The sequence below is a fragment of the Pleurodeles waltl genome, chromosome 8, assembly GCF_031143425.1.
Source record: "Pleurodeles waltl isolate 20211129_DDA chromosome 8, aPleWal1.hap1.20221129, whole genome shotgun sequence".
NCBI lineage: Eukaryota > Metazoa > Chordata > Amphibia > Caudata > Salamandridae > Pleurodeles > Pleurodeles waltl.
In genome coordinates, this window is record NC_090447.1 from 1,354,132,205 (window position 1) to 1,354,152,911 (window position 20,707).

General features: G+C 43.5%; 1 protein-coding gene across 1 annotated transcript in view; it reads left to right on the forward strand.

Annotated features, from left to right (window-relative positions):
• The window catches only part of LOC138248631 (matrix metalloproteinase-18-like), a 34,293-nt gene that overhangs the window by 9,924 nt on the left and 3,662 nt on the right, over positions 1-20,707 (forward strand). Inside the window, exons 5-9 of the mRNA XM_069202363.1 lie at positions 16,406-16,567; positions 17,685-17,799; positions 18,694-18,827; positions 19,754-19,913; positions 20,285-20,388. Of these exons, the coding sequence (XP_069058464.1) occupies positions 16,406-16,567; positions 17,685-17,799; positions 18,694-18,827; positions 19,754-19,913; positions 20,285-20,388 (675 nt within the window). The remainder of the gene's footprint in view (positions 1-16,405; positions 16,568-17,684; positions 17,800-18,693; positions 18,828-19,753; positions 19,914-20,284; positions 20,389-20,707) is intronic.

Here is a 20,707-nt window from a genome sequence, read left to right on the forward strand (position 1 = left end):
TGCACCAGTGGCGCAAATCACTCAACCATATCTATGAGGCCAAGCAAAGCCACTTTGTGTGGCTTTTCATGGCCTCTTAGATATGGAATAAGGCAAATCATTGCAAGTTTCTGCATTGCCTTACTCTGCACCAGAGGGGCGTTCCACTGGCGTTGTGGTGGGTTTTCCTATGCAATACCCATGGATTTGGATGCTGCCTCAGATTTACTTAATGACATAAATGTGGGGCTGTGCCTAAACCTTAAGCCACCCGAGGTGTGGCATAACAAGGAGAAATATTTGTATTTATCCTCATTTGTCCACAGAAACAGGAAAACGCCTCTCTGGATTGTTTTTGTGCAGGAAGGTGTCATTTCCTGCACAAAAACAATCCTGCATGCAATGCAGACATCCTTGCACCATGGTGCAAAAAGCCTGCTATGGCACTAGGCAGCAAATTGTGCGCCTGCGAAGAGGTAAAGGACAGGAATGCATCATATTTCATAAATGCAGTGCATTCCAACCCTTGCACATTGGGGCAGCACAGTAAGAAGATTTGCGGCACTGCCCTATGCCAATTGCCCATAAATATGGGCCAAAATATTTAGGTCTACCTTTCATGAATAAATTGTTGCTCAAAAAACTGGCAAAGGCCAAGGCCAGAGCATTTCTATTCTTCTGTGGCTGCAGTCTCTACCAAATAATTATACATCTATGGCATTTCTACCTAATTTGCTGCATAATTTTCAGATTCCTGAAAACTTTGTTCTTTCTAGCTCAAAAGGATAAAAGTAATGCTGGCAGAGAATGAGCCACATAGATTGCCTATTTTACCACATCCTTAGATAACATTGCTTTATTATTACTTAGATAAAGTTGGTACATAATTATAGTGGCTTTGACAATGTTAAGGATCTGCCCATTAGCTTGGAGGCTGTTATTATAATAATTAAACCCATATTTGAATACTTCATAGGAAGACTTGACTTTTTTCATATTTTATGGTTCTTTGTGAAATACGTGTTTTTATTTCATTATAATTTGGGTAATAAAATAAATCAATTATTTAATATAATTATGTAATATATATATATATATATATATATATATATATGCCCCATATATGTGAGTTTGTGTGTATATATGTATATTTGTGTATCGAACAGCATGTTTATCACACACTGTGAGGACCGGATTGGTCCCCACAGTGTTGGTAAACCCTGAGAAAACCACATACACACCATGAGCCTTATTATGAGTTCGGTGGACGGTTTAGGCCGTCCGCCGAACTTCTGAGGGGGAGCTTGCCACCATAGTGGTACCTCCCTCCCAGGCCTATTAAGAGTTTCCCGCTAGGTCAGTGGGGGTAAACCTGAGTTTCAGCCCTCTGGCCTAGTGGGAAACATCCTACAGCTTTGTCTCTGGCTCGTAATTGAGGATTACGAGCCTGGCGGAGCTGGTGGTCTCACCGCGGCACGACCGCCATAGGCCTAATATGGTGCTCCGACCGCCGCATTGGCAGTGGTCCAACCACAATCTGCGAGTCTGGTGGTGAAGTGACCACCAGACTTGTAATGAGGCCCCATTGCGCAACTGGGACAAGTCCCTGTAGTGTATTAGATACTTTTGTGCAAGTTCATCAACAGACTAAACAATCATATTTGCTGTAGTCCTTTATTTAACCTAATCCATCTTGTATGCTTTATAATAGTAAATACACTCTCTTTACAGCCAATACTGCTCATGAGAAGCTTAGGTATGACGTGTTGTGTGAGGATGTGCATGTCTATTTGTGTGAGTATTTTATTTCAATTTGTTAAGGTAAGAACCAAACCTGAGGAAGTGAAGTTGGTCAAGTATATTGAACGTAGATGGGCCCACCAAAATACCTTGCCTCACTATTGCCTCTGTTCTCAACTGTCAGGAAGTAGAATATTAAGAATGGAACCTGTGAAACATCCAAGATAGGGTAGGGACTGAATGGACTGAGCACACTATACCGGGGGGAGTGAGGGAAAGCAGGAGGGACATGGGAAACATAAACAATACAAAATGATATACACTTTTCATTGCTTGCTACATTCAAACACATACTACGAACATAGATCTATTGTCACACTCTCTTAGGGTGCAAGTGTTGCCCAGGTCTGTTTCTGCTTTTGAGGTTTTTAATAATTCTAGTTTTGATAAATGCTTTACAAATAACAGCTGCCAAACCCAAATATACCCTTTGAGCTGAAGCCCAGGGCAAATGGTAATCGTGGCCCACACTCTAGGAGCTCTGAACCTAGCCTTTAGGAAGAGTAGGCATCTCCTAAACATTTATTTGGAGCTGTTAGCTTCACTTTTTCCAGTTTTCACCCCTCTGCGTGGGAGTTATAGTATGAGATGTAATTAGTAATACTGTAACCCTTTTGATGCTGACTAACAGACATGATGCAACTCACTGTCCTCTGGGCAGGTGATTAGCATAGCAACTCAGTAAAATTAATAAAAGGCACATTCTGAAATCATTTTTTAAACTTAATTTATAAAGTTCACAAATAGAATTAAAAGGGTTTGAGTCCTGGTTGTATGCACTTAGTAGTATACAGATGAACTAGCAAATATATAGGCAGGCCGATCATTGAATTATTAAGGACCACAAATACACATGCGTGATTTTATGAAATTAAACAAAAAAACATCTGATTACAGGTACAGAGAAAGTTTGGCCCAAATTTAAGGATGGCCTTGCGCCATCTAATGCCACATTATCATCATTTGTCTGATGCTAATGTGGCGTTAGATTGCCAAAAATGCCACGCTATGCCATAGCTACGAAAGTGGCATAATGCATGCATTGAGCAACTTTGCGACCCTTTGCGCCACATTAAGCAAGCACCATGCATAATGTATGGAAAGGGGGCATTCCTGTGCAAGGAGGCCTGCAAAAATGGTGCAATGAAATCTACAAGATTTTATTGCACCATTTTTTACGTTATTTTTTTAAAATCAATTGGCCTCCTTGCAATTTGCTCCACTATCATCAGAATTTTTAACGTTAGTGGAGCAAAGCGCCACAAGACCAGGCACGGCCCGTCCGTTAGGGCAGAGTGGCCACGCCACCCACCTTTTGCCCCTCATGAACAGTGTCTGTCAGGCGGAGCAAAGGTCAGCCTAACAGACACTCTTCATGTTCAGGTCAGGCAGCCAGGAGCAGACATGCACGATTTGTGCAGACTCCTGGCTGCCTGAGATGAACTTTGCTAGGCTGAAGAGGTCACAGCTCCTATGGACGTGACATCCTCGGCTCAGCAAAGGTGCCTCGAGGCCATCCCCCGGGTGACGAGGAAAGTGTCACCCATTGACTTCAACCTGAGTGCTTCAGGTTTAAGCCCTGAAGCACCCAGGGCGAGTGTCAATCAGTGACACTTTGTCACAGAGTGGGGTGGGGTCAGAAGTCTCACTGACCCCATCCCACTCTGTGACGAGGCTGGGACTGCTGCCTTCCCTCATTGGCTGACCTAAGGTCATCCAGTGAGGGAAGGCAGCAGTCCCAACCCTCCTGGCACCTCTGAGGCTGAAGGTAAGTGTGTGTGTGTGATCTTTATTAATGAATGTTTGGTGCATGCGTGTATATTTGAATGTTGATGAGTGTTGTTAATGGATGTGCGTGCGTGTGTGTGAAAGTGTGAGTGTGCTTCCCGCGCGCTCCCCTCCCTCCTAAAACTGCCGCCCGCCACTGCACAAGATGCTATTGTTCCTAGTACCACCATGGTGCACCATATCTTAAATACAGCACACACATGGTGGTGTTAACAGGTGCACAAGAAAAGTGGTGCTGCATTGGATGCAACGCCACTTTTCTTAAATTCAGTGGGATTTCCATAGATTAAATGGCTAGTATTTTCATGCGTTAACTCTGTTGAAGTTCTTTACTGCCTGATGCCACAGCGAAAGCCTGTGTTGCAAGAGTAGCTGGGTGGTAGTGAGACTGCAATGGTGAGTTATAGTTTTTAGTGATCAACGTAAGCACTTCACAGCAAAGAGGGTGAGAGTTTGTATTTGTGGTGATGGAGAGCACATTGTATTCTATCACTGACTTGCAGCTGGAGCGCGGCAACAGCTTGAGGCATATGTTTCCTAAATTCTCCAACTAGGAATGCTGCCATGTTTTCCTCAGATTAGAAATTATGGGCCTGATTACAACTTTGGAGGACGGTGTTAAACCGTCCCAAAAGTGACGGATATACCACCTACCGTATTACGAGTTCCATAGGATATAATGGACTCGTAATACGGTAGGTGGTATATCCGCCACTTTTGGGACGGTTTAACACCGTCCTCCAAAGTTGTAATCAGGCCCTATGTTTGTAAATGAATTGCTTAATTGATTTTTAAACAATGAAATTATGGAATATTAAATTATTTTAATTATATTTTAGTTGTGTGCCTTTGGGATTGTAAGGGTCTAGTCTACCTATTCAATTACGCAATAATTAACAATTATTTATGAATTGATTTTACATATGTAAATAATTGAAAAAAAAATGTTTAAGTTATATTTTGTGTGCCAGCTGCTAGGTTTGTAGGGGTATAGGGTGGGAAGTGAATTATTTAATAAATGAATAACAATTATTTATAATTGTGTTAGGAAAGTCCTCCTTTTTGCCCTGGTCACGCCGCAACTTTTTGTACAGATACTGGTGGATGCTGACTCTTGGCTGTGTCCTAGGTACTGCTAACCAGTCCCAGGGCCAGTGCTCTGTGTAAAATGGATTATGCAATTTAGGCTAATTATAATTGGCTGTATCAACCTACCTATAAGTCCCTAGTATATGGTAGGGCAGGTAGATTTAGGGACCTCAGCATAGGTAGTGCACCCATAGGTGCATTGCTGAGGTGCCCAGTGTCATTTTAAAGGCAGGCCTGTCTTACTGGCTGCTTTTAAGTAAAAGTTAATCCCAAATTCGAAGTTGGAATTAGAAGTAGTTCCGACGTCTTAAACTACCTTATTTTTACATATAAGTCACCCCAAAGGTGTGCCCTAGGTGCCCCCAGGGTTGGGTGCAGTGTAACTATAAGCAGGGACCTTATAAAAGATGTTTTATAAGCCTTAGTGAGGGGAAAAATAGCTAAATTTGCTTTCCCCCATTGTTGTGAATAGGCTAACACGGGGAGACTTTATTTTACCATAATAAAGTCTAATTTTCCATGGGAAGGAGCAAAATATGGCATGTCTAATATCAAATTAAAAGTTATAATTAATCCAACAACATGCCACTGTTGAATTTAATATAGCTAGTTTTAGAACTCTTTTTAAAAGTTACAAGTTTCTGCTCTGTAGTGCCTTCTCTGATTGGCCAGCCTCTGGCAGCCTGGCCAAACCACCTTGATGAGGTGTGAAGTGGTGGCCTGGGCTGAACACAAAGAAAGTGCATGGGGGAGAAGAACTGCCTCAGCAGATGACGAAACAGGATTGGGAGAGAGCAGCCAAACTGTACTTCAAAGGAGGGAAGGACATTTGGTCCAGCAAATGGACCGCCCCTATTTTCTGAAAAAACAGACAGCCAGGTGCCTCCTGATTAGTTTAGGAGAGGGCTTGAAAGGGATGTGCTAAGAGAAACTTAGCCACACCAGTGGGTGGGCTCAGCCAGACCTAACCTTTGAGATTGAATTTTTACCATCTTGGATTTGTGGAGAATGTTGCTTCCCAGGAAGTGGTCACTCAAGAGGGTGGTGGCCTGTACATGATTGGACAAAGCTCCCCCCTGCTTTCCACCTCGAGGAGCAAGACTTAAACTGGCAAAGCTGTGCCCCACCTCAGATCCCTACAAGGAACAAGACAAAGAAGGACTGCCCTGCTAGACTCCTGACCTGCACCTGGACACTGCACTTTGAAGGACTGCACCAGCTGCACACTTGGGCTTCACCACTAAAAGGACTTTGCCTACTGCTTCAAGAAGGGACTTACTGCTTGCTATAGGTAGAAAATAGATGACCAGAGTCCCCTGCATCAAGTGTGAAGAAACTGACCAGCTGACCAGTGTCCAGTAGTCATTTTTGGACTAGAACAAAGTGCATTCTGGGAGTTGGAGTCCTAATCCTCAAGGAGCAAGTGAAAGCTTCTTGAACCTTGGGGTGAGGTGTGGACTCCTAAAGGACCTTCAAAGAGCTTCTGCAAGAAGATCCAGAAGTTTAGAGCAACTTTGGAAAAAAAGCTTCCTTAGTGGACTGACTCGAGGCCGTGAGTCAAGCTGGCTTCCGTCGTTCGTGACCTGGCCTGACTTGCAGGTTCATCATGCTGAAAATTCCACAGGGGGGCTTGTGGAAAGGCAATCAGATGCCGTCAACTCAAAATCAGCTTGCCATGGAGGGTCTTTCGACGTCGGGGAGAAAAAGCTCCAAAAAAGTTTCTCAGTCCAAATGTAAAAAGTTGACCGAGGATTCCGAGGAGGGCTCCAGGGAGGTCGGCTTCAATTTCAAGTTTGTCCCAGACAAAGATTCTCACCATGAAAAATTGTCCGAACATACAATTCCTCACCGAGATCTCCTGCGACGAGTACCTGAAGAGGGCTCCAGTGAGGTTGCATCCGACTTGCAACTTCGTCCCGGTGAAGAAAATCGCCAAGCAAAAGAGCATGACCCGATTGAGTGTGACCAGATGTCCAGATTGCCGCTTTTAGTTTCTATGAGCTAAAACATTTATTCTTTAAAAATGTATATCTCTTCTTCTCTTTATTCGATTTTTTTCATTTAACTGTCATTTTAAAGATACAAATTTAATCTATTGTTATAATTCGGAGTTGGACTTTTATAAAGTGCTTTGTGTTTCACTTATTTATTGTTTGTGATGTTTAAATACTTTACACACCTGTCTCCTAAGTAAAGCCTAACTGCTCATTACCAAGCTACCAAGGGTTCAGCTGGGATTAATTTATTGAGACCTAACTCGATCTAGTGGGGGTTGGTGGCCTATTGCTAAGTGTTGGTACTCACCTGCCCTTACCAATAATACACTTTTCAACAATTGATAATTATATATTTTTGTGAATAATAATTATGCGAAATAGATTATTTTTTATTTGTGTATTTATATTATAGTAATAAAAGAATACCTCTTCGCAATTTGACATTTTTCCTACTATTGCTGTGTTTGGAGTGGGAATAGTAAATTTAACCTCTCCGAAATCCAACTCTTACCTACTGATGCACAGACAGGAGTAGGAAGAGTACATTTTTCCCCCTCCAAAGTGTAGCACTTTCCCTACAGTTGTGCTGTTTGGAGTGGGAAAAGTAAATTTCACCCCGTTGAAATTCAACGTTTTCCCTACTGTTGCACAGACTGGATTGGGAATAGTAAATTTCACCCTTCTGAAATCCAACGCTTTCTCTACTGGTGCATAGACTACAGTTGGAAAAGTAAACTTTACTCCTCCGAAGCTCAACACTTTCCCTACAGTTGAGTTAACTAGAGTTCAATAGTATATTTAAAATTCTCAGACTCCAATTGTTTTAATAATGTTGATTGAATAAAGTTTATAATATTCTTAGTTTTTTATATTTTTGTATTAACATTATTTGTTTTTATTTTACAATTATTTTTCGTTTATAGTTTATATATATATATATATATATATATATATATATATATATGTATTTATATATATAAATATATATACACAACTATGTATATATATAAATATATATATATATATAGATGCACAGTGTCTAACATAATTTAGAACAATATTCATTTTACATTGTATTAATTGTAATAATATTTTTTAAATATTAGTGTGAATATATCTATATATATTTTTTTTTTTATAATAATACAATTAAAAGTTTTAAAAAATTTGATATCATGTAAAGTAAATATTTTCTAACTATGCTACATTATTATATATATATATATATATATATATATATATATAGATAGACACATATGTGTAAAGTATCTATTTATATGCAGTATTACATATTAGTGGAATATATTTAACTTACCTTAAATTAAAATTATATATTAAAATGTTTAACATTTATTGCTTTTAACAGATCAATATTTTTGGATGATATTAGTGTCAACAATATTCTTTTCAGATTTTTCTGTGCTTGCCATAATATATTATATATATATCAATCAATCAAACATTCAAAAAATGTATTACGTGCACTACTCATCCGTTAGGGTCTCAAGGCGCTGAGGGGGGTGAGGGGGGTTGCCGTTTACTGCTCAAAAAGCCATGTCTTGAGGTGCTTTCTGAAAGTTAGGAGGTCCTGGGTCTTGCCTAGGTTGGTGGGGAGAGAGTTCCAGGTCTTGGCGGCAAGGTGGGTTAAGGATCTGCCACCGGAGGTGGTGCGTTGGATGCGGGGGACTGTGGTGAGGGTGAGGTCAGCTGAGCGGAGAAGTTGAGTTGGTGTGTGGAAGTTTACTCATTTGTTAAGGTAGGCCGGTCCAGTGTTGTGGAGGGATTTGTGAGCGTGGATAAGGGCTTTGAAGATGATCCTTTTGCTGATGGGCAGCCAGTGTAGGGTTCTGAGGTGAGCGGAGATGTGTTTGTGGTGGGGGAGGTTGAGGATGAGATGTGCAGCTGCGTTCTGGATTCGCTGGAGTTTTTCTGAAGCTTGGCTGTGGTACCAGCGTAGAGGGCGTTGCCGTAATCCAGTCTGCTGCTGATGAGGGCATGGGTGACCATTTTTCTTGTTTCTAAAGGAATCCATTTGAAAGTCTTGCGTAGCATGCAAAGGGTGTTGAAGCAGGAGGACGATATGGTGTTGATTTGCTGGGCCATGGAGAGAGATGAGTCTAGGACGATGCCAAGGTTGCCTGCGTGGTGGGTGTTGGGGGTGGTCCGAGGGCGGTGGGTCACCAGGTGTTGTCCCATGCTGTCTTGTTGGGGCCGAAGATGATGATTTCTGTTTTGTTGGAGTTGAGTTTGAGGTGGCTTGCTGTCATCCATTTGGCGATGTCGAGGAGTCCGGTGTGCAGGTTTGTTTTGGTGGTGGAAGGGTTCCTGGTGAGGGAGATGATGAGCTGGGTGTCGTCTGTGTAAGAGATGATGGTGATTCCGTGGGGGCGGAGGATGTTGGTGTGGAGGGCCATGTATTTGTTGAAGAGGGTGGGGCTGAGGGAGGATCCTTGGGAGACCCCGCAGATGATCTTGGTGGCTGGAGACCGGAAGGGAGGGAGGCGGACTCTTTGGGTTCTTTTGGCGAGAAAGGAGGTGAGCCAGTCTAGGGCCTTGTGTTGGATTCCTGCGTCAAAAAGGCGTGAGTTTGGTGGCATACAGTGTCGAAGGCTGCGGAGAGGTCCAGGAGGATGAGGGCGACGGTCTCGCCCTTGTACAGTCTGGTCCTTATGTCATCTGTGCAGGCGATGAGGGGGGTCTCAGTGCTGTGGTTCTTGCGGAATCCAGACTGGGAGGCGTTGAGTGTGTTGTTTTCCTCTAAGAACTGAGACAGTTGGGCGTTCACTATCTTCTCAGCGACCTTGGTGGGGAAGGGGAGAAGAGAGATGGGACGGTAGCTCGTGATGTCTTCCGGGTCTGCTTTGGGTTTTTTGATGAGCGCGCTGACCTCGGCGTGCTTCCAGACATCTGGGAAGGTTGCAGTGTCGAAGGAGCTGTTGATTATGGTGCGGAGCTGGGGAGCGATGATTTGGCTGGCCTTGTTGAAAATGTGGTGGGGGCAGGGGTCTGTGGGGGAGCCTGAGTGGATGGAGTTCATGGTTTTTTTGGTTTCTTCATCGTTGGTTGGGGTCGTCCAGGTGTGTAGTTGGTTGGTGTGGGAAGGCGTTGTGTTGTTGGTCGTGTCAGTGGTGTTGATGGTGGGTGCTGATGCTGTGAAACTGTTGTGTATGTCTACGATTTTGAGGTGAAAGTAGTTGGAGAGGGAGTTGCAAAGGTTTTGGGTGCGAGGGGGGTCAAAGGGGCTGTATTTGGGTTTGGTGAGCTCTTTGACGATGGCAAAGAGTACCTTGCTGTTGTGTGAGTTGTTGTCTATGCGTTCTTTGTAGAAGGACCGTTTGGTGGTCTGGATGAGTTGGTGGTGTTTGCGTATGGCTGTTTTGAGGGCGGAAAAATTGCTCATTGAGGGTTCTTGGCGCCATGCTTTCTCTTTTTTGCAGCATTCACGTTTGGAGGCTTGGAGTTCTGTGGTGAACCAGGGGGCGGTCTTGATGGTGCAGGTGTTGTTGTTTCTTTTCAATGGGGCGAGGGAGTCTGCGCAAGTTGTTAACCATTGTGTGAGGTTGTGGGCGGAAGTGTTAGGGTAATTGGTGATGGGGGTGGAGCTTGTGTGAGCTTGGCGATCAGGTGTTCTTTGGAGATCTTGTCCCACTTTCGGTAGGGTGCGGTGTTTTGTTGGTGGTGGGTTGGGGGTTTCATGAAGGAGAAATGGATGCAGTGGTGGTCAGTCCAGTGGAGTTCGGTGGTGAGGGTAAAGGTTACGTGCTGCTGGAGGTGAAAATTGTGTCAAGTGTGTGTCCTGCTGAGTGAGTGGGTGAGGTGACCAGTTGCTTGAGGCCGAGGTTCATGAGGTTGTCCAGCAGGGCTGTGGAGTTGCAGTCATGGGTGCTTTCCAGGTGAAAGTTTAGGTCACCATGGAGAATGTAGTTTGTGGAGGTGAGGGCGTGGGAGCTGATAGTATCTGCGATGGCATCGCAAAATGGGGGGGCGGGGACCTGGTGGTCTGTAAATGAGGGTTCCTCTAAGGGTGGTGTTGGCATTGATGTGTATTAAAAAGTGTAGGTGTTCTGTGCTTTCTAGGGTGTCGTTGGTGTTGGTGGAGATTTTGATGGTGTTTTTGTGTATGATGGCGATACCCCTTCCTGGCTTGTTTATGCAGTCTCTACGGGAGATTTTGTAGCCTTCTGGAATGGCTATGGCTATGTCGGGTTCTGATGAGGGGCTCATCCATGTTTCCGCGAGGAAGACGATGTCAGGGGAGTATGTTGTGATCAGGTCCCAGAGCTTGATGGCGTGCTTGTGGACGGAGCGGGTGTTAAGGAGTATGCAGTTAAGGTGGTTGCGGGGGTTGGTGTTGTTGTGGAGTTTGTGTGAGTGCAGGAAAAACGGCATGAGTGGCATGTGAATGGTCCATGTGTGTGCCTGGGGTTGGCCTGGGCGCAGACAGGATGCTGGCCTGGGTTGAGGGAGTGGAGTTTTGTGGAGGAGTAGTGCTGCTTCGGGGGGTCGGAGCAGCGAGGGCCAGGGGGACCGACGCTAGGCACGGTACAGGCGCGGAGGGGCACAGGCAGGCTTGCCTCTGGCGTGCCAGCGGCACGGCCGCGCAGCGCCCGCCAACGAGAAGGGAAGGTGGGAGGGAGGAGCAGCTAGGAGGTGGGAGGGAAGGACCAATGGGGATGTGAGGGGGGCGGACCGCAGGGGACGCAGCGGCAGGAATCAGGAGACCGGCAAGAGCCGGCTGGAAATGGGCAGTGCAAACAACAAGGGTAAAACAAAGTGGAATTAAAAAAGGGCAGGTGGTGGAGGGCCTCGAACTTCTTCTAGTGGCAGATGGCGGGGTCAGGGGCATGGAGGCAGGCTGGTGGAGCCAAAGTGGACTCTTGGCCAAGAACAGGTCAGGGGGTCACACCTATAGGCTCTCGAAATTATGGAAATCAATATTTTGTTCTGATATTTTTTACATCAATATTCCTTTCCTCAATATTTTATCAGTGGTCCATTCTCTAGGCACAGCCTATGTGTAGAGTTGTGCTTCACCACAGCACTGACATCTCCTTCCTGGAGAAATCCCATCAGAGTCACAAAGAGGGTTCGCCACCTGACATCAGCCCAACTGAAGGGGTATTCAGGGAAAGACAAGATGTAGTCTTCCTTCACCTCGCACAACAGAGTTAGTAGTTCCACCCTTCACACATACTGCCCATCAAATGGTGGTCCTCAGGAGGACTAATCAGCAGCAACTTTATGACCAGTATCTTAAAGAGCCCTGTTCCCACTCCCCTCACTTCAGTGTCGAGGCCTCCTTTCTAAATCTACAGCAATGTGAGTGATACACTTTATAGTAAGGGAACATAGACCTCACCCTCCTGTTTATGGCCAGGCCAGGAGCATCAAAAATGGATCACATTGGCCTACATTACTCTGACTCATTCACACACATTATACATGTACCACACATGCTACACACATCAACACTCTTAACAGGTTCTGTGGATGTTAGTGTAAAGGACTGGTCAACCATGTAGAAGTAGACTTTTACATGATAGGACCAGTAGGGCTTCACTCTGTTGAAGAAGATAAAAAGATCTCATAACACTACTCATTTTTAAAACATTGAATGCTGCCACCACCACGTTATATGCCCGACAAACCAAATGACAGTGATAGTATTCCTCTGTCTAAAATGAAGGCACACCTGGTGTACCCCTCCAGGTCACAGGAGAAGACCAGCACCTCTCAGATTCAGACACAAGCCTAAGCCTCTGTGCCACTGCTAGATTAACATGATGTGAGGGCCAAAAACAAAAGTCAGGATACCAGATTCTTGCAATCAGGCATTCAAGGCATGGTAACACACCCATTTACACAGTGGTGGACAATCCCTTACCAGCAGAATTGATAAGCAATTGGTTATGGCTGTCATGAAGGCGAATGCATTAGACTGAGAATCTTCATGAGTCTCTTGAACTGAGCAACATTAACATTGTTTGCTTACTTATGACAGCAAGATGAAAATCTATATGAATCTTCCACATGAATTATGTAAAGCCTGTCTGTGAAATGTTGCTCCAATTTAGAAGTCTTCATTAACTCCTTCGCTGCCAGGCCTTTTCCCCCTCAGGTGCCAGGCCTTTTTCTCACTATTAGGGACAGTTTGCGCTTAGGCCCTCATAACGTTTTGTCCACATAAGCTACCTACGTCAAATTTGCATCATTTTTTTTCAACGTCCTAGGGATTCTAGAGGTGCCCAGAGTTTGTGGGTTCCCCTGGAGGAGACCAAGAAATTAACCAAAATACAGTGAACATTTCATTTAAAAAAAAAGGGAAATAAGGGCTGCAGAAGAAGGTTTGTGTTGCTCTGAAAATGGCATCAAAAAAGGAGTTGCAGTGCTAAAACTACCACCTTCCCAGCTTTCAGGAACAGGCAGACTTGAATCAGAAAACCAAATTTTTTAACACAATTTTTGGTATCTTACTGGGACATACCCCATTTTTTACTATATTTTGTGCTATAAGCCTCCTTCCAGTTAGTGACAGAAATAGGTGTAAAACCAATGCTGGATCCCTGAAAGCTATACATTTCTGAAAAGTAGACAGGATACTGAATTCAGCAAGGGGTCATTTGTGTAGATCCTACAAGGGTCTCCTACAGAAAATAACAGCGAAATTAAAAAAAATATTGAAATTGAGGTGAAAAAAACAGCCATTTGTCTGCATGTTTTACTCTAACGTTTTCCGGAGATGTCAGAATTTCGAAAGCAATATATTGTTACGTCTGCTGGACTCTTCTGGTTGCGGGGATATATATATAGGGCTTGTAGGTTCATCAAGAACTCTAGGTACCCAGAGGCAATAAATGAGCTGCACCTTGCAATGGGTTTTCATTGTATACTGGGTATACAGCAATTCATTTGCTGAAATATAAAGAATAAAAAATAGTTATCAAGGAAACCTTAGTATTTCCAAAATAGGCACAAGATAAGGTGCTTAGAAGCAGTGGTTATTTGCACATCTCTGGATTCCGGGGTCCCCATATTAGCATGTGAATTACAGTGCATTTCTCAAACAGACGTCTTTTTTACACACTGTCTTACATTTGGAAGTAAAAAATGTAGAGAAAGACAAGGGGCAATAACACTTGTTCTACTATTCTGTGTTCCCCAAGTCTCCTGATAAAAATGGTACCTCACTTGTGTGGGTAGGCCTAGTGCCTGCAACAGGAAACACAACATGGACACATCACATTTTTATATTGAAACTTGATTTGTTTTTTGCAAAGTGCCTCGCTGTGGCTTTTGGCCTGTAGCTCAGTCGGCACCTAGGTAAACCTACCAAACCTGTGCATTTTTTAAAACTGAGCACCTAGGGGAATCCAATATGGGGTGACTTGTGGGGCTCTCAGTAGGTTCTGTTACCCAGAATACTTTGCAAACCTCAAAATGTGGAAAAAAACACTTTTTCCTCATATTTCGGTGACAGAAAGTTCTGGAATCTAAGAGGAGCCACACATTTCCTTCCACCCCACAAGTCTCCCAATAAAAATAGTACCTCACTTGTCTGGGTAGGCCTAGTGCCCGCGGGAAGCGAAAGGCCCCAAAACACTATGTGGACACATCAAAATTATGAAATACAAAACTACCTGTTTTTGCCGTGGGGCACCTGGGTGTTTAGTCCTGGCTCACCAGCCATATAGGGAAACCTACCAAACCCAAACATTTCTGAAAACTAGACACCCAAAGGATTCCAGGGAGGTATGACTTGCGTGGATCCCCCAGTTTTTCTTACCCAGAATCCACAGCAAACCTCAAATTTAGCTAAAAAATCACTTTTTCCCACATTTCTGTGTGGGATGACTGCACCTGGACAAATTTCCTACCACCCAACATTTCCCTCCGTCTCCCGGTAAAAATGATACCTCACTTGTGCAGGTGGGCCAAGAGCCTGTGACAGGGAAGAGCCAAAAACATGTTGAAATTGAGGGGAAACCAAAGCGGTTCCAAAAGGGCAGTTTGAAAAAAAATATTTTTAGGCTGACAAGTGGGGCAGATTTTTTATCGGTATAGATGCAACAATGCTGGGTGGTAGGAAGATGGTGGATTCCTGCAGATAACAGAAGGTTCCATCACAAAAATGTAGGAAATGTGTGATTTACAGCAAAGTTGGAGGTTTGCAGGGCATTGTGGGTAAGAAAATGGTGTGAGGTGCATTTGAAGCACACCACCCTAGACTCACCCAGATGTTTAGTTTTCAGATGTGTATAGGTCTCGTAGATTTTTCTACATGGCAGCAGCCGAAAGTCCAAAAAGTGCAGCCCTCACAATTTCAAGTGGGACGATTTTGAGAATTAGACAAGCTCTCATGGCCCAAATGTAAAACAAAAACCCCAAATAATCAAATGTCCTCTTGCTTGCCGTAGGATAAGATGTTTTAGTGTGCGGGGGAGAGCTGAAAGACTGTTACCCCCTTCAGTTGGGGTGGGGGCATAACCATGCCTATACTGGTTGGTAGCCACTACCCTACTTCTTTTTTTTATTCCCTGGCATCTAGTAGGCTTTCTGCCCCCCGGGGAGTGGATCGGAGGTAACTGCCCTATCTGCCCACCGGTAGGCAGAACAACTTTGGCCCCATTTATTTGGGGTCGGGTATGGCCATACCACCACCCTATTTAAAAAAAAAAAAGAAATCTAACCTGGTTGGCTTTTAGTAATGTGACCCCATTGGGGAGTGACCCTTGCCCAAGGCACTGCCCCCCCAAACAAAAAACACACACGTGCACACACACCAATCCCTGGTGCCTAAGTGGTTTCTGCCCCCCCTTGAGGGCAGATCGGCCTAATAGAAATAGGCTGGGGGGGCAGAAATGGCCTAAAATAAATTCCCCCCACAGGGGAGTGACCCTTGCCTAAGGGGTCTCTCCCCTTGCGTGAAATTGGCACACAAAAAAACCTTCCTGATGCCTAGTGGTTTCTGACCCCCTTGGAGGCAGATTGACCTAATAACAATAGGCCAATCTGCCCCCAAGGGGGCCAGAAATGGCCTAAAATAAATTTGTCTCTGAGGGGAACGACCCTTGCCTAAGGGGTCGCTCCCCTTGTGTGAAATTGATGCAAAAAAATAAAAATCCCTGGTGTTTAGTGGTTTCTGCCTACCTTGGGGGCAGATAGGCCTAATAAAAATAGACTAATCTGCCCCCAAGGGGAATAGAAGTGGCCTAAAATAAAATTGTCAACAAGGGGAGCGACCCTTGCCTAAGTGGTCGCTCCCCACATCTAAAACAAAAAAGCAAACAAAATAAAAATGATCTCTAGTGCCTAGAGGTTCCTGCCCCCAAGGGGGGCAGAAATGGCCTAAAACAAATCCCCTCCCCCCAGGGGAGAGACCCTTGCCTAAGGGGTCACTCCCCATGTCTTAAAAAAATAAAAAATGTTATCCCTGGTGCGATTGCGTGCTGACGTCATCAGACGCCACAAGGGAGGTCAGGGGTGGAAGGGGAAGCGATTCCCCTTCCATCCCTGTCAGGGGAGTGGGGTGCCAGGCCCTCAGGGGGATCCCTAGCGCTTCCCCCGAGGGCCAGTAGCAGGACATAATGGTTATGTCCTGGGCACCCGAGTGGTGCTGCCCAGGACGTAACCGCTACGTCCAAGGCACCTGAGGGGTTAAATGGATGCAAGACCATCGAGCATGTGCTACATAGCCATGTTTTCATCTGGAAAAGTCTTATCTTTATTAACTTTCATATTTCTTTTTTCTCTAGGAACCAACCTGTTTCTGATTGCTGCTCATGAAATTGGCCATGCACTGGGTCTCGCTCACTCAAAAGACCCTGGAGCTTTGATGTTTCCATTTGTCGTCAATGTTAACACCAAGGATTTTCAGCTTTCTCAGGACGATATTAATGGAATTCAGTCCCTTTATGGTACACAACAATTATGACTGTGATTAAGAATCTAAACTTTATAAAATGACAAGTGACTAAATGAGTCTGACAAAGCAAAGCCTGTGTGAGTAGAGAGTTCCAATATAAACAGTCAACAGCACCAAGATGCGGAGACATAGAGCCCTATTACAAGTCTGCCAGTCCAATGACCGACAGACTCACAGTGGATGTGAAGCTGTCGCCGCTATGGCGGTACGACCGCTACATTATAACCCTGGCAGTCAGACCACCAAAAGACCGCAGTCTCCGCCAGGATCTTTGATCCCGACGGTATGACGGCAGTCGTGGTTGTAATCAGCCACAGCAGCGCTGAAGTCAGCACTGCCGTGCTGATTACAATCATGTTCTCCACCAGCCTTTTCATGGCGATTCAACCGCCATGAAAAAGCTGGCAGAGAACAAGTGCAGGGGGGAACAGTGGGGCCCCTGCACTGCCCATGACACTGTCATGGGCAGTGCAGGGCCCACCCTCCAAAGCACTGTCAGAGGGCTCTAGGGGGGCCCCCTGTGCAATGCCGCTGAATGTTCTCCACTGGGCTGACTGGCGGAAACCTTGGTTTCTGCCGGTCAGCCCAATGCAAAACTCATAATGGGGCCGGTGAGGTAAGAACCAGCACAGTGGTGGTCTCCTCATTGGGAGTTTGGAGGTCAGGTTTTTCTGAGCCCCAAACTCGCAATCAGCCCCTTAAACACCAGACTCCCTCCAATGAAATCTATGACACTGAAGTACACAAACCCCTCACTTAACTCCACAGGGATTGCTTCCAGAGGGAAATGTCTAACAAGCAGACTGATAAATGGATACGGTCAACATTACTAGGCTGCATAAATAGCCAATACAGCATCATATATGAGTAACATAACATAACGCAACAAAACAAACGATAAAACAACCATTACCTATTTCAAGACTATATCAAATCTACAATGCTCAATGCTATTATAGCTAATTTTATAGACTGCCAATATGATTATTACTTTTGGTGCTGTTGGATGCCATATGTGAGAGGCATCAAATGATACGCAAGCAACTCTAGAATGCTGAATATGTGTTAATATTAATTGAGTTGTAAACATGAGTGTGTTTTTCTCCTAGGATTATCAAAGAATCCTGTTCAACCTACAGGGCCTATCACGCCATCAGCTTGTGATAATTTGATTTTTGACGCCATCACCACTCTCAGAGGAGAAATTATTTTTTTTAAAGACAGGTAAGCATACTCTGCATGAACTAGGGCTCTGTTCCATAACACTTGAGCAAGCACACTATAGGAAGTTGTAGGAAAACCACTACTCCTGACCTGATAACTATTGTAAAAGGCCACTGCCAATCTGCAGGAGACTGGTGACGTTTGTCACACGTTACCTAGGTGCATATGTGCCAGCTTTTCTGGCTAAGCTTTAGAGAATAATAAATTGATAACAGACTGCCATCACCAATAACTGCTGGAGGACAGAAGGTGTTAAGAGGAGGATATATGTGCTTCCATCCAAAGCTCACAAATTTCTTTATGTAGTTCAATTTAACTCACTAATATCTAACTAGATTTACAACAATTATGAAACAAAGGACAAACTCTTCTTATCTTCCCCCTACCTTCATCCCTGCTCCACATCTTTGCCCTACAGTGCAATTTACAGTTATCTTTCAACTATGTGCCATCTTAGCCTGTTATTCCTAATCAAACACAAACATTAAGTGGCATATGCTATCCTTAATTAAGTAACAAAGTATTTGCAATGCACTTTTTAATACCCATGGTTGTTCTCTTTGTTTTTGACTCTTTGCAATGGGATTCTGATATTTAAAATTAAATCTTTTCATCTAACGTCTCCTTGACACATCATATGGAGCTATCTAATATATCAGCGTGTTTGCCAGATGATGGAAGCCTCATGCTGTCCTTGGGAGAAACTCAAGTAGTAAATTTCTGCCCTTGTTAGGGTAACCAAGGAATTCCTATAACCAGTTACGTTTAACTAATCTGTCACTTTCTTGAACAAATGATGGCAAGGTATGCTCAGTTGACAACACTATTATAAATCTACATCTAGTTTTCTACTATGTATGTCATGATGTGAAATTATTGCATTCCATTCTACAGGTTCTGTTGGCGCAATCTCCCCCAAACCTCAAACACTGAACTGCGTATGATCAAAATGTTTTGGCCTTCTTTACCATCTGACATTGATGCTGCCTATGAAAATACAGATATTGATCAAGTTCTCATTTTCAAAGGTGATTTATTAACATATGTTTTAGCTTACTGTGAACTCAACACTGCATTGGTTAAAACAATTTTGATGTGGAGCAATTTATTACCACATTGAATTTTTCCATGGCACACAGAAAATATGCTGATGAGCCAAAACTGATTTTTATATAGGTAAATTAAAGATGAAGCTCAATATTTGTGGTCTTGCAAATAGTTTTAGATTTGTAAGTGTACTTTTTTAAAAATAAGTCCTTAAATTAAGTATGAGTAACTTAGCTTTGATACTAAGTACCAATTTTATCATAGCTTTGCACATGTGCAATGTGACAAAAAGTGATGCAAACCAGCACAAAGCCTTGAACAGGGATTTGTTTCCAACACAAATTCATGATTTGTACTCGAAAGTAGCCCTAAAACAGAGCAAAGTGTTGTGTTTCCCTACTTTGACCCAACTTGACGTTACATTGGTGGTACATGGGTATTCCCATGCAATGATTCATGAATTTTGACCAAAACTCCCATGTAGGAAAAAAGTAGTTGAGGCTTTGTACCAAAGATGTACTCTTTCTAGAGTCAGCCGTAACATTGGAGAAACATTTCCCTTTCTAAAAACATTTCTAACTTTGCATGCTAAATTTGTTTGGGGAGAATCGCGGGTGTGTTATGTATGCCACAAAACTCGTAATTACATTATGTGTGATAAATAAAAGGAGTTACTGCACATACTAGAATTAACTGGGAAACTCATGTACAGTGCTGAACTTGACACACGTAAGAAATTATTATTCTCACTTCGTGACTCTTCTCTTTTTACCTTTTTTTATGCCCTCACCATCCACCTGTTGCTGATGTAGAGTAGCTTCGTCCAACTGTTGCTGCTGTAAAGTAGCTTGCTTGAGAAATGTAACCCCTAAGAAACCAGCAATAAAAAAACATTATTTTTTTGCAGGCTCTAAATACTGGGCTCTTAGTGGATATGAAATACTTGAAGGATACCCAAAGAATATCTACAAACTGGGCTTCCCAAGAAATGTGGCACAAATTGACGCTGCTTCCTATGATGAAGGCACAAGAAAAACATACTTCTTTGTTGGAGAGCAATACTGGAGGTAAAAGGGATAAAAGGGGGTCAGATGAAGTAATGGAATATTACCACCTGTCTACAAGAGTGCACTCCAAATCTATGTTATGACTTGAAAACTGTAATTGACTATTTTTTTAAATTATATGATAATGGAAAATTAACAATAAATGCAAACTATCAATGCTGGGAGCACAGGGAGGTTGTAGTTAATATTACTGAGAGTCCTTACCATGGTCTCCTTTCACTGAGTCTGATCAGAAGAAACGTCATATCTCGCTTCCTGTTTCTCTCTCTTCTATCACATGCTGTCGCCCTGCTACATATCTAGTTGGCTATTATGTCACAAATGAAGTAAAATGATTTCTGACAACGTTTGGTATTCTCCTCTGTCTTTAGGTTTGATGAAAAGAAACAGAAAATGGACAAAGGTTTCCCGAGACAGATAGAAGAGGACTTTCCAGGAATTGGCCATAAGATCAATGCTGTTTTCCAAAGCGATGGTAAGATGTTCAAACGAGCTACGTTTATCTGACAGTTTTGGATGCATTAGTTGTAAGAGCTATAGTTATAGTTAATAAGTAAGATGCCTCTGAAAAGTGTCAATCTAGTTTTAGACTGTGTGTCACGTAACTCCCACTTGACAAATTATTATTTTTCCATGGACCCATCTTACATTTATGAAATGTCAAGCAATAGTCTCACTGAAAGGTGGCTTTCATAAACAATCAATTTCTTCAGATCATATGACTCTCACCATCGCTTTCTCTCGACCCTTCACACTTAAACTTCCGCATTTCTGTGGTTTTAGGAAAACATGAA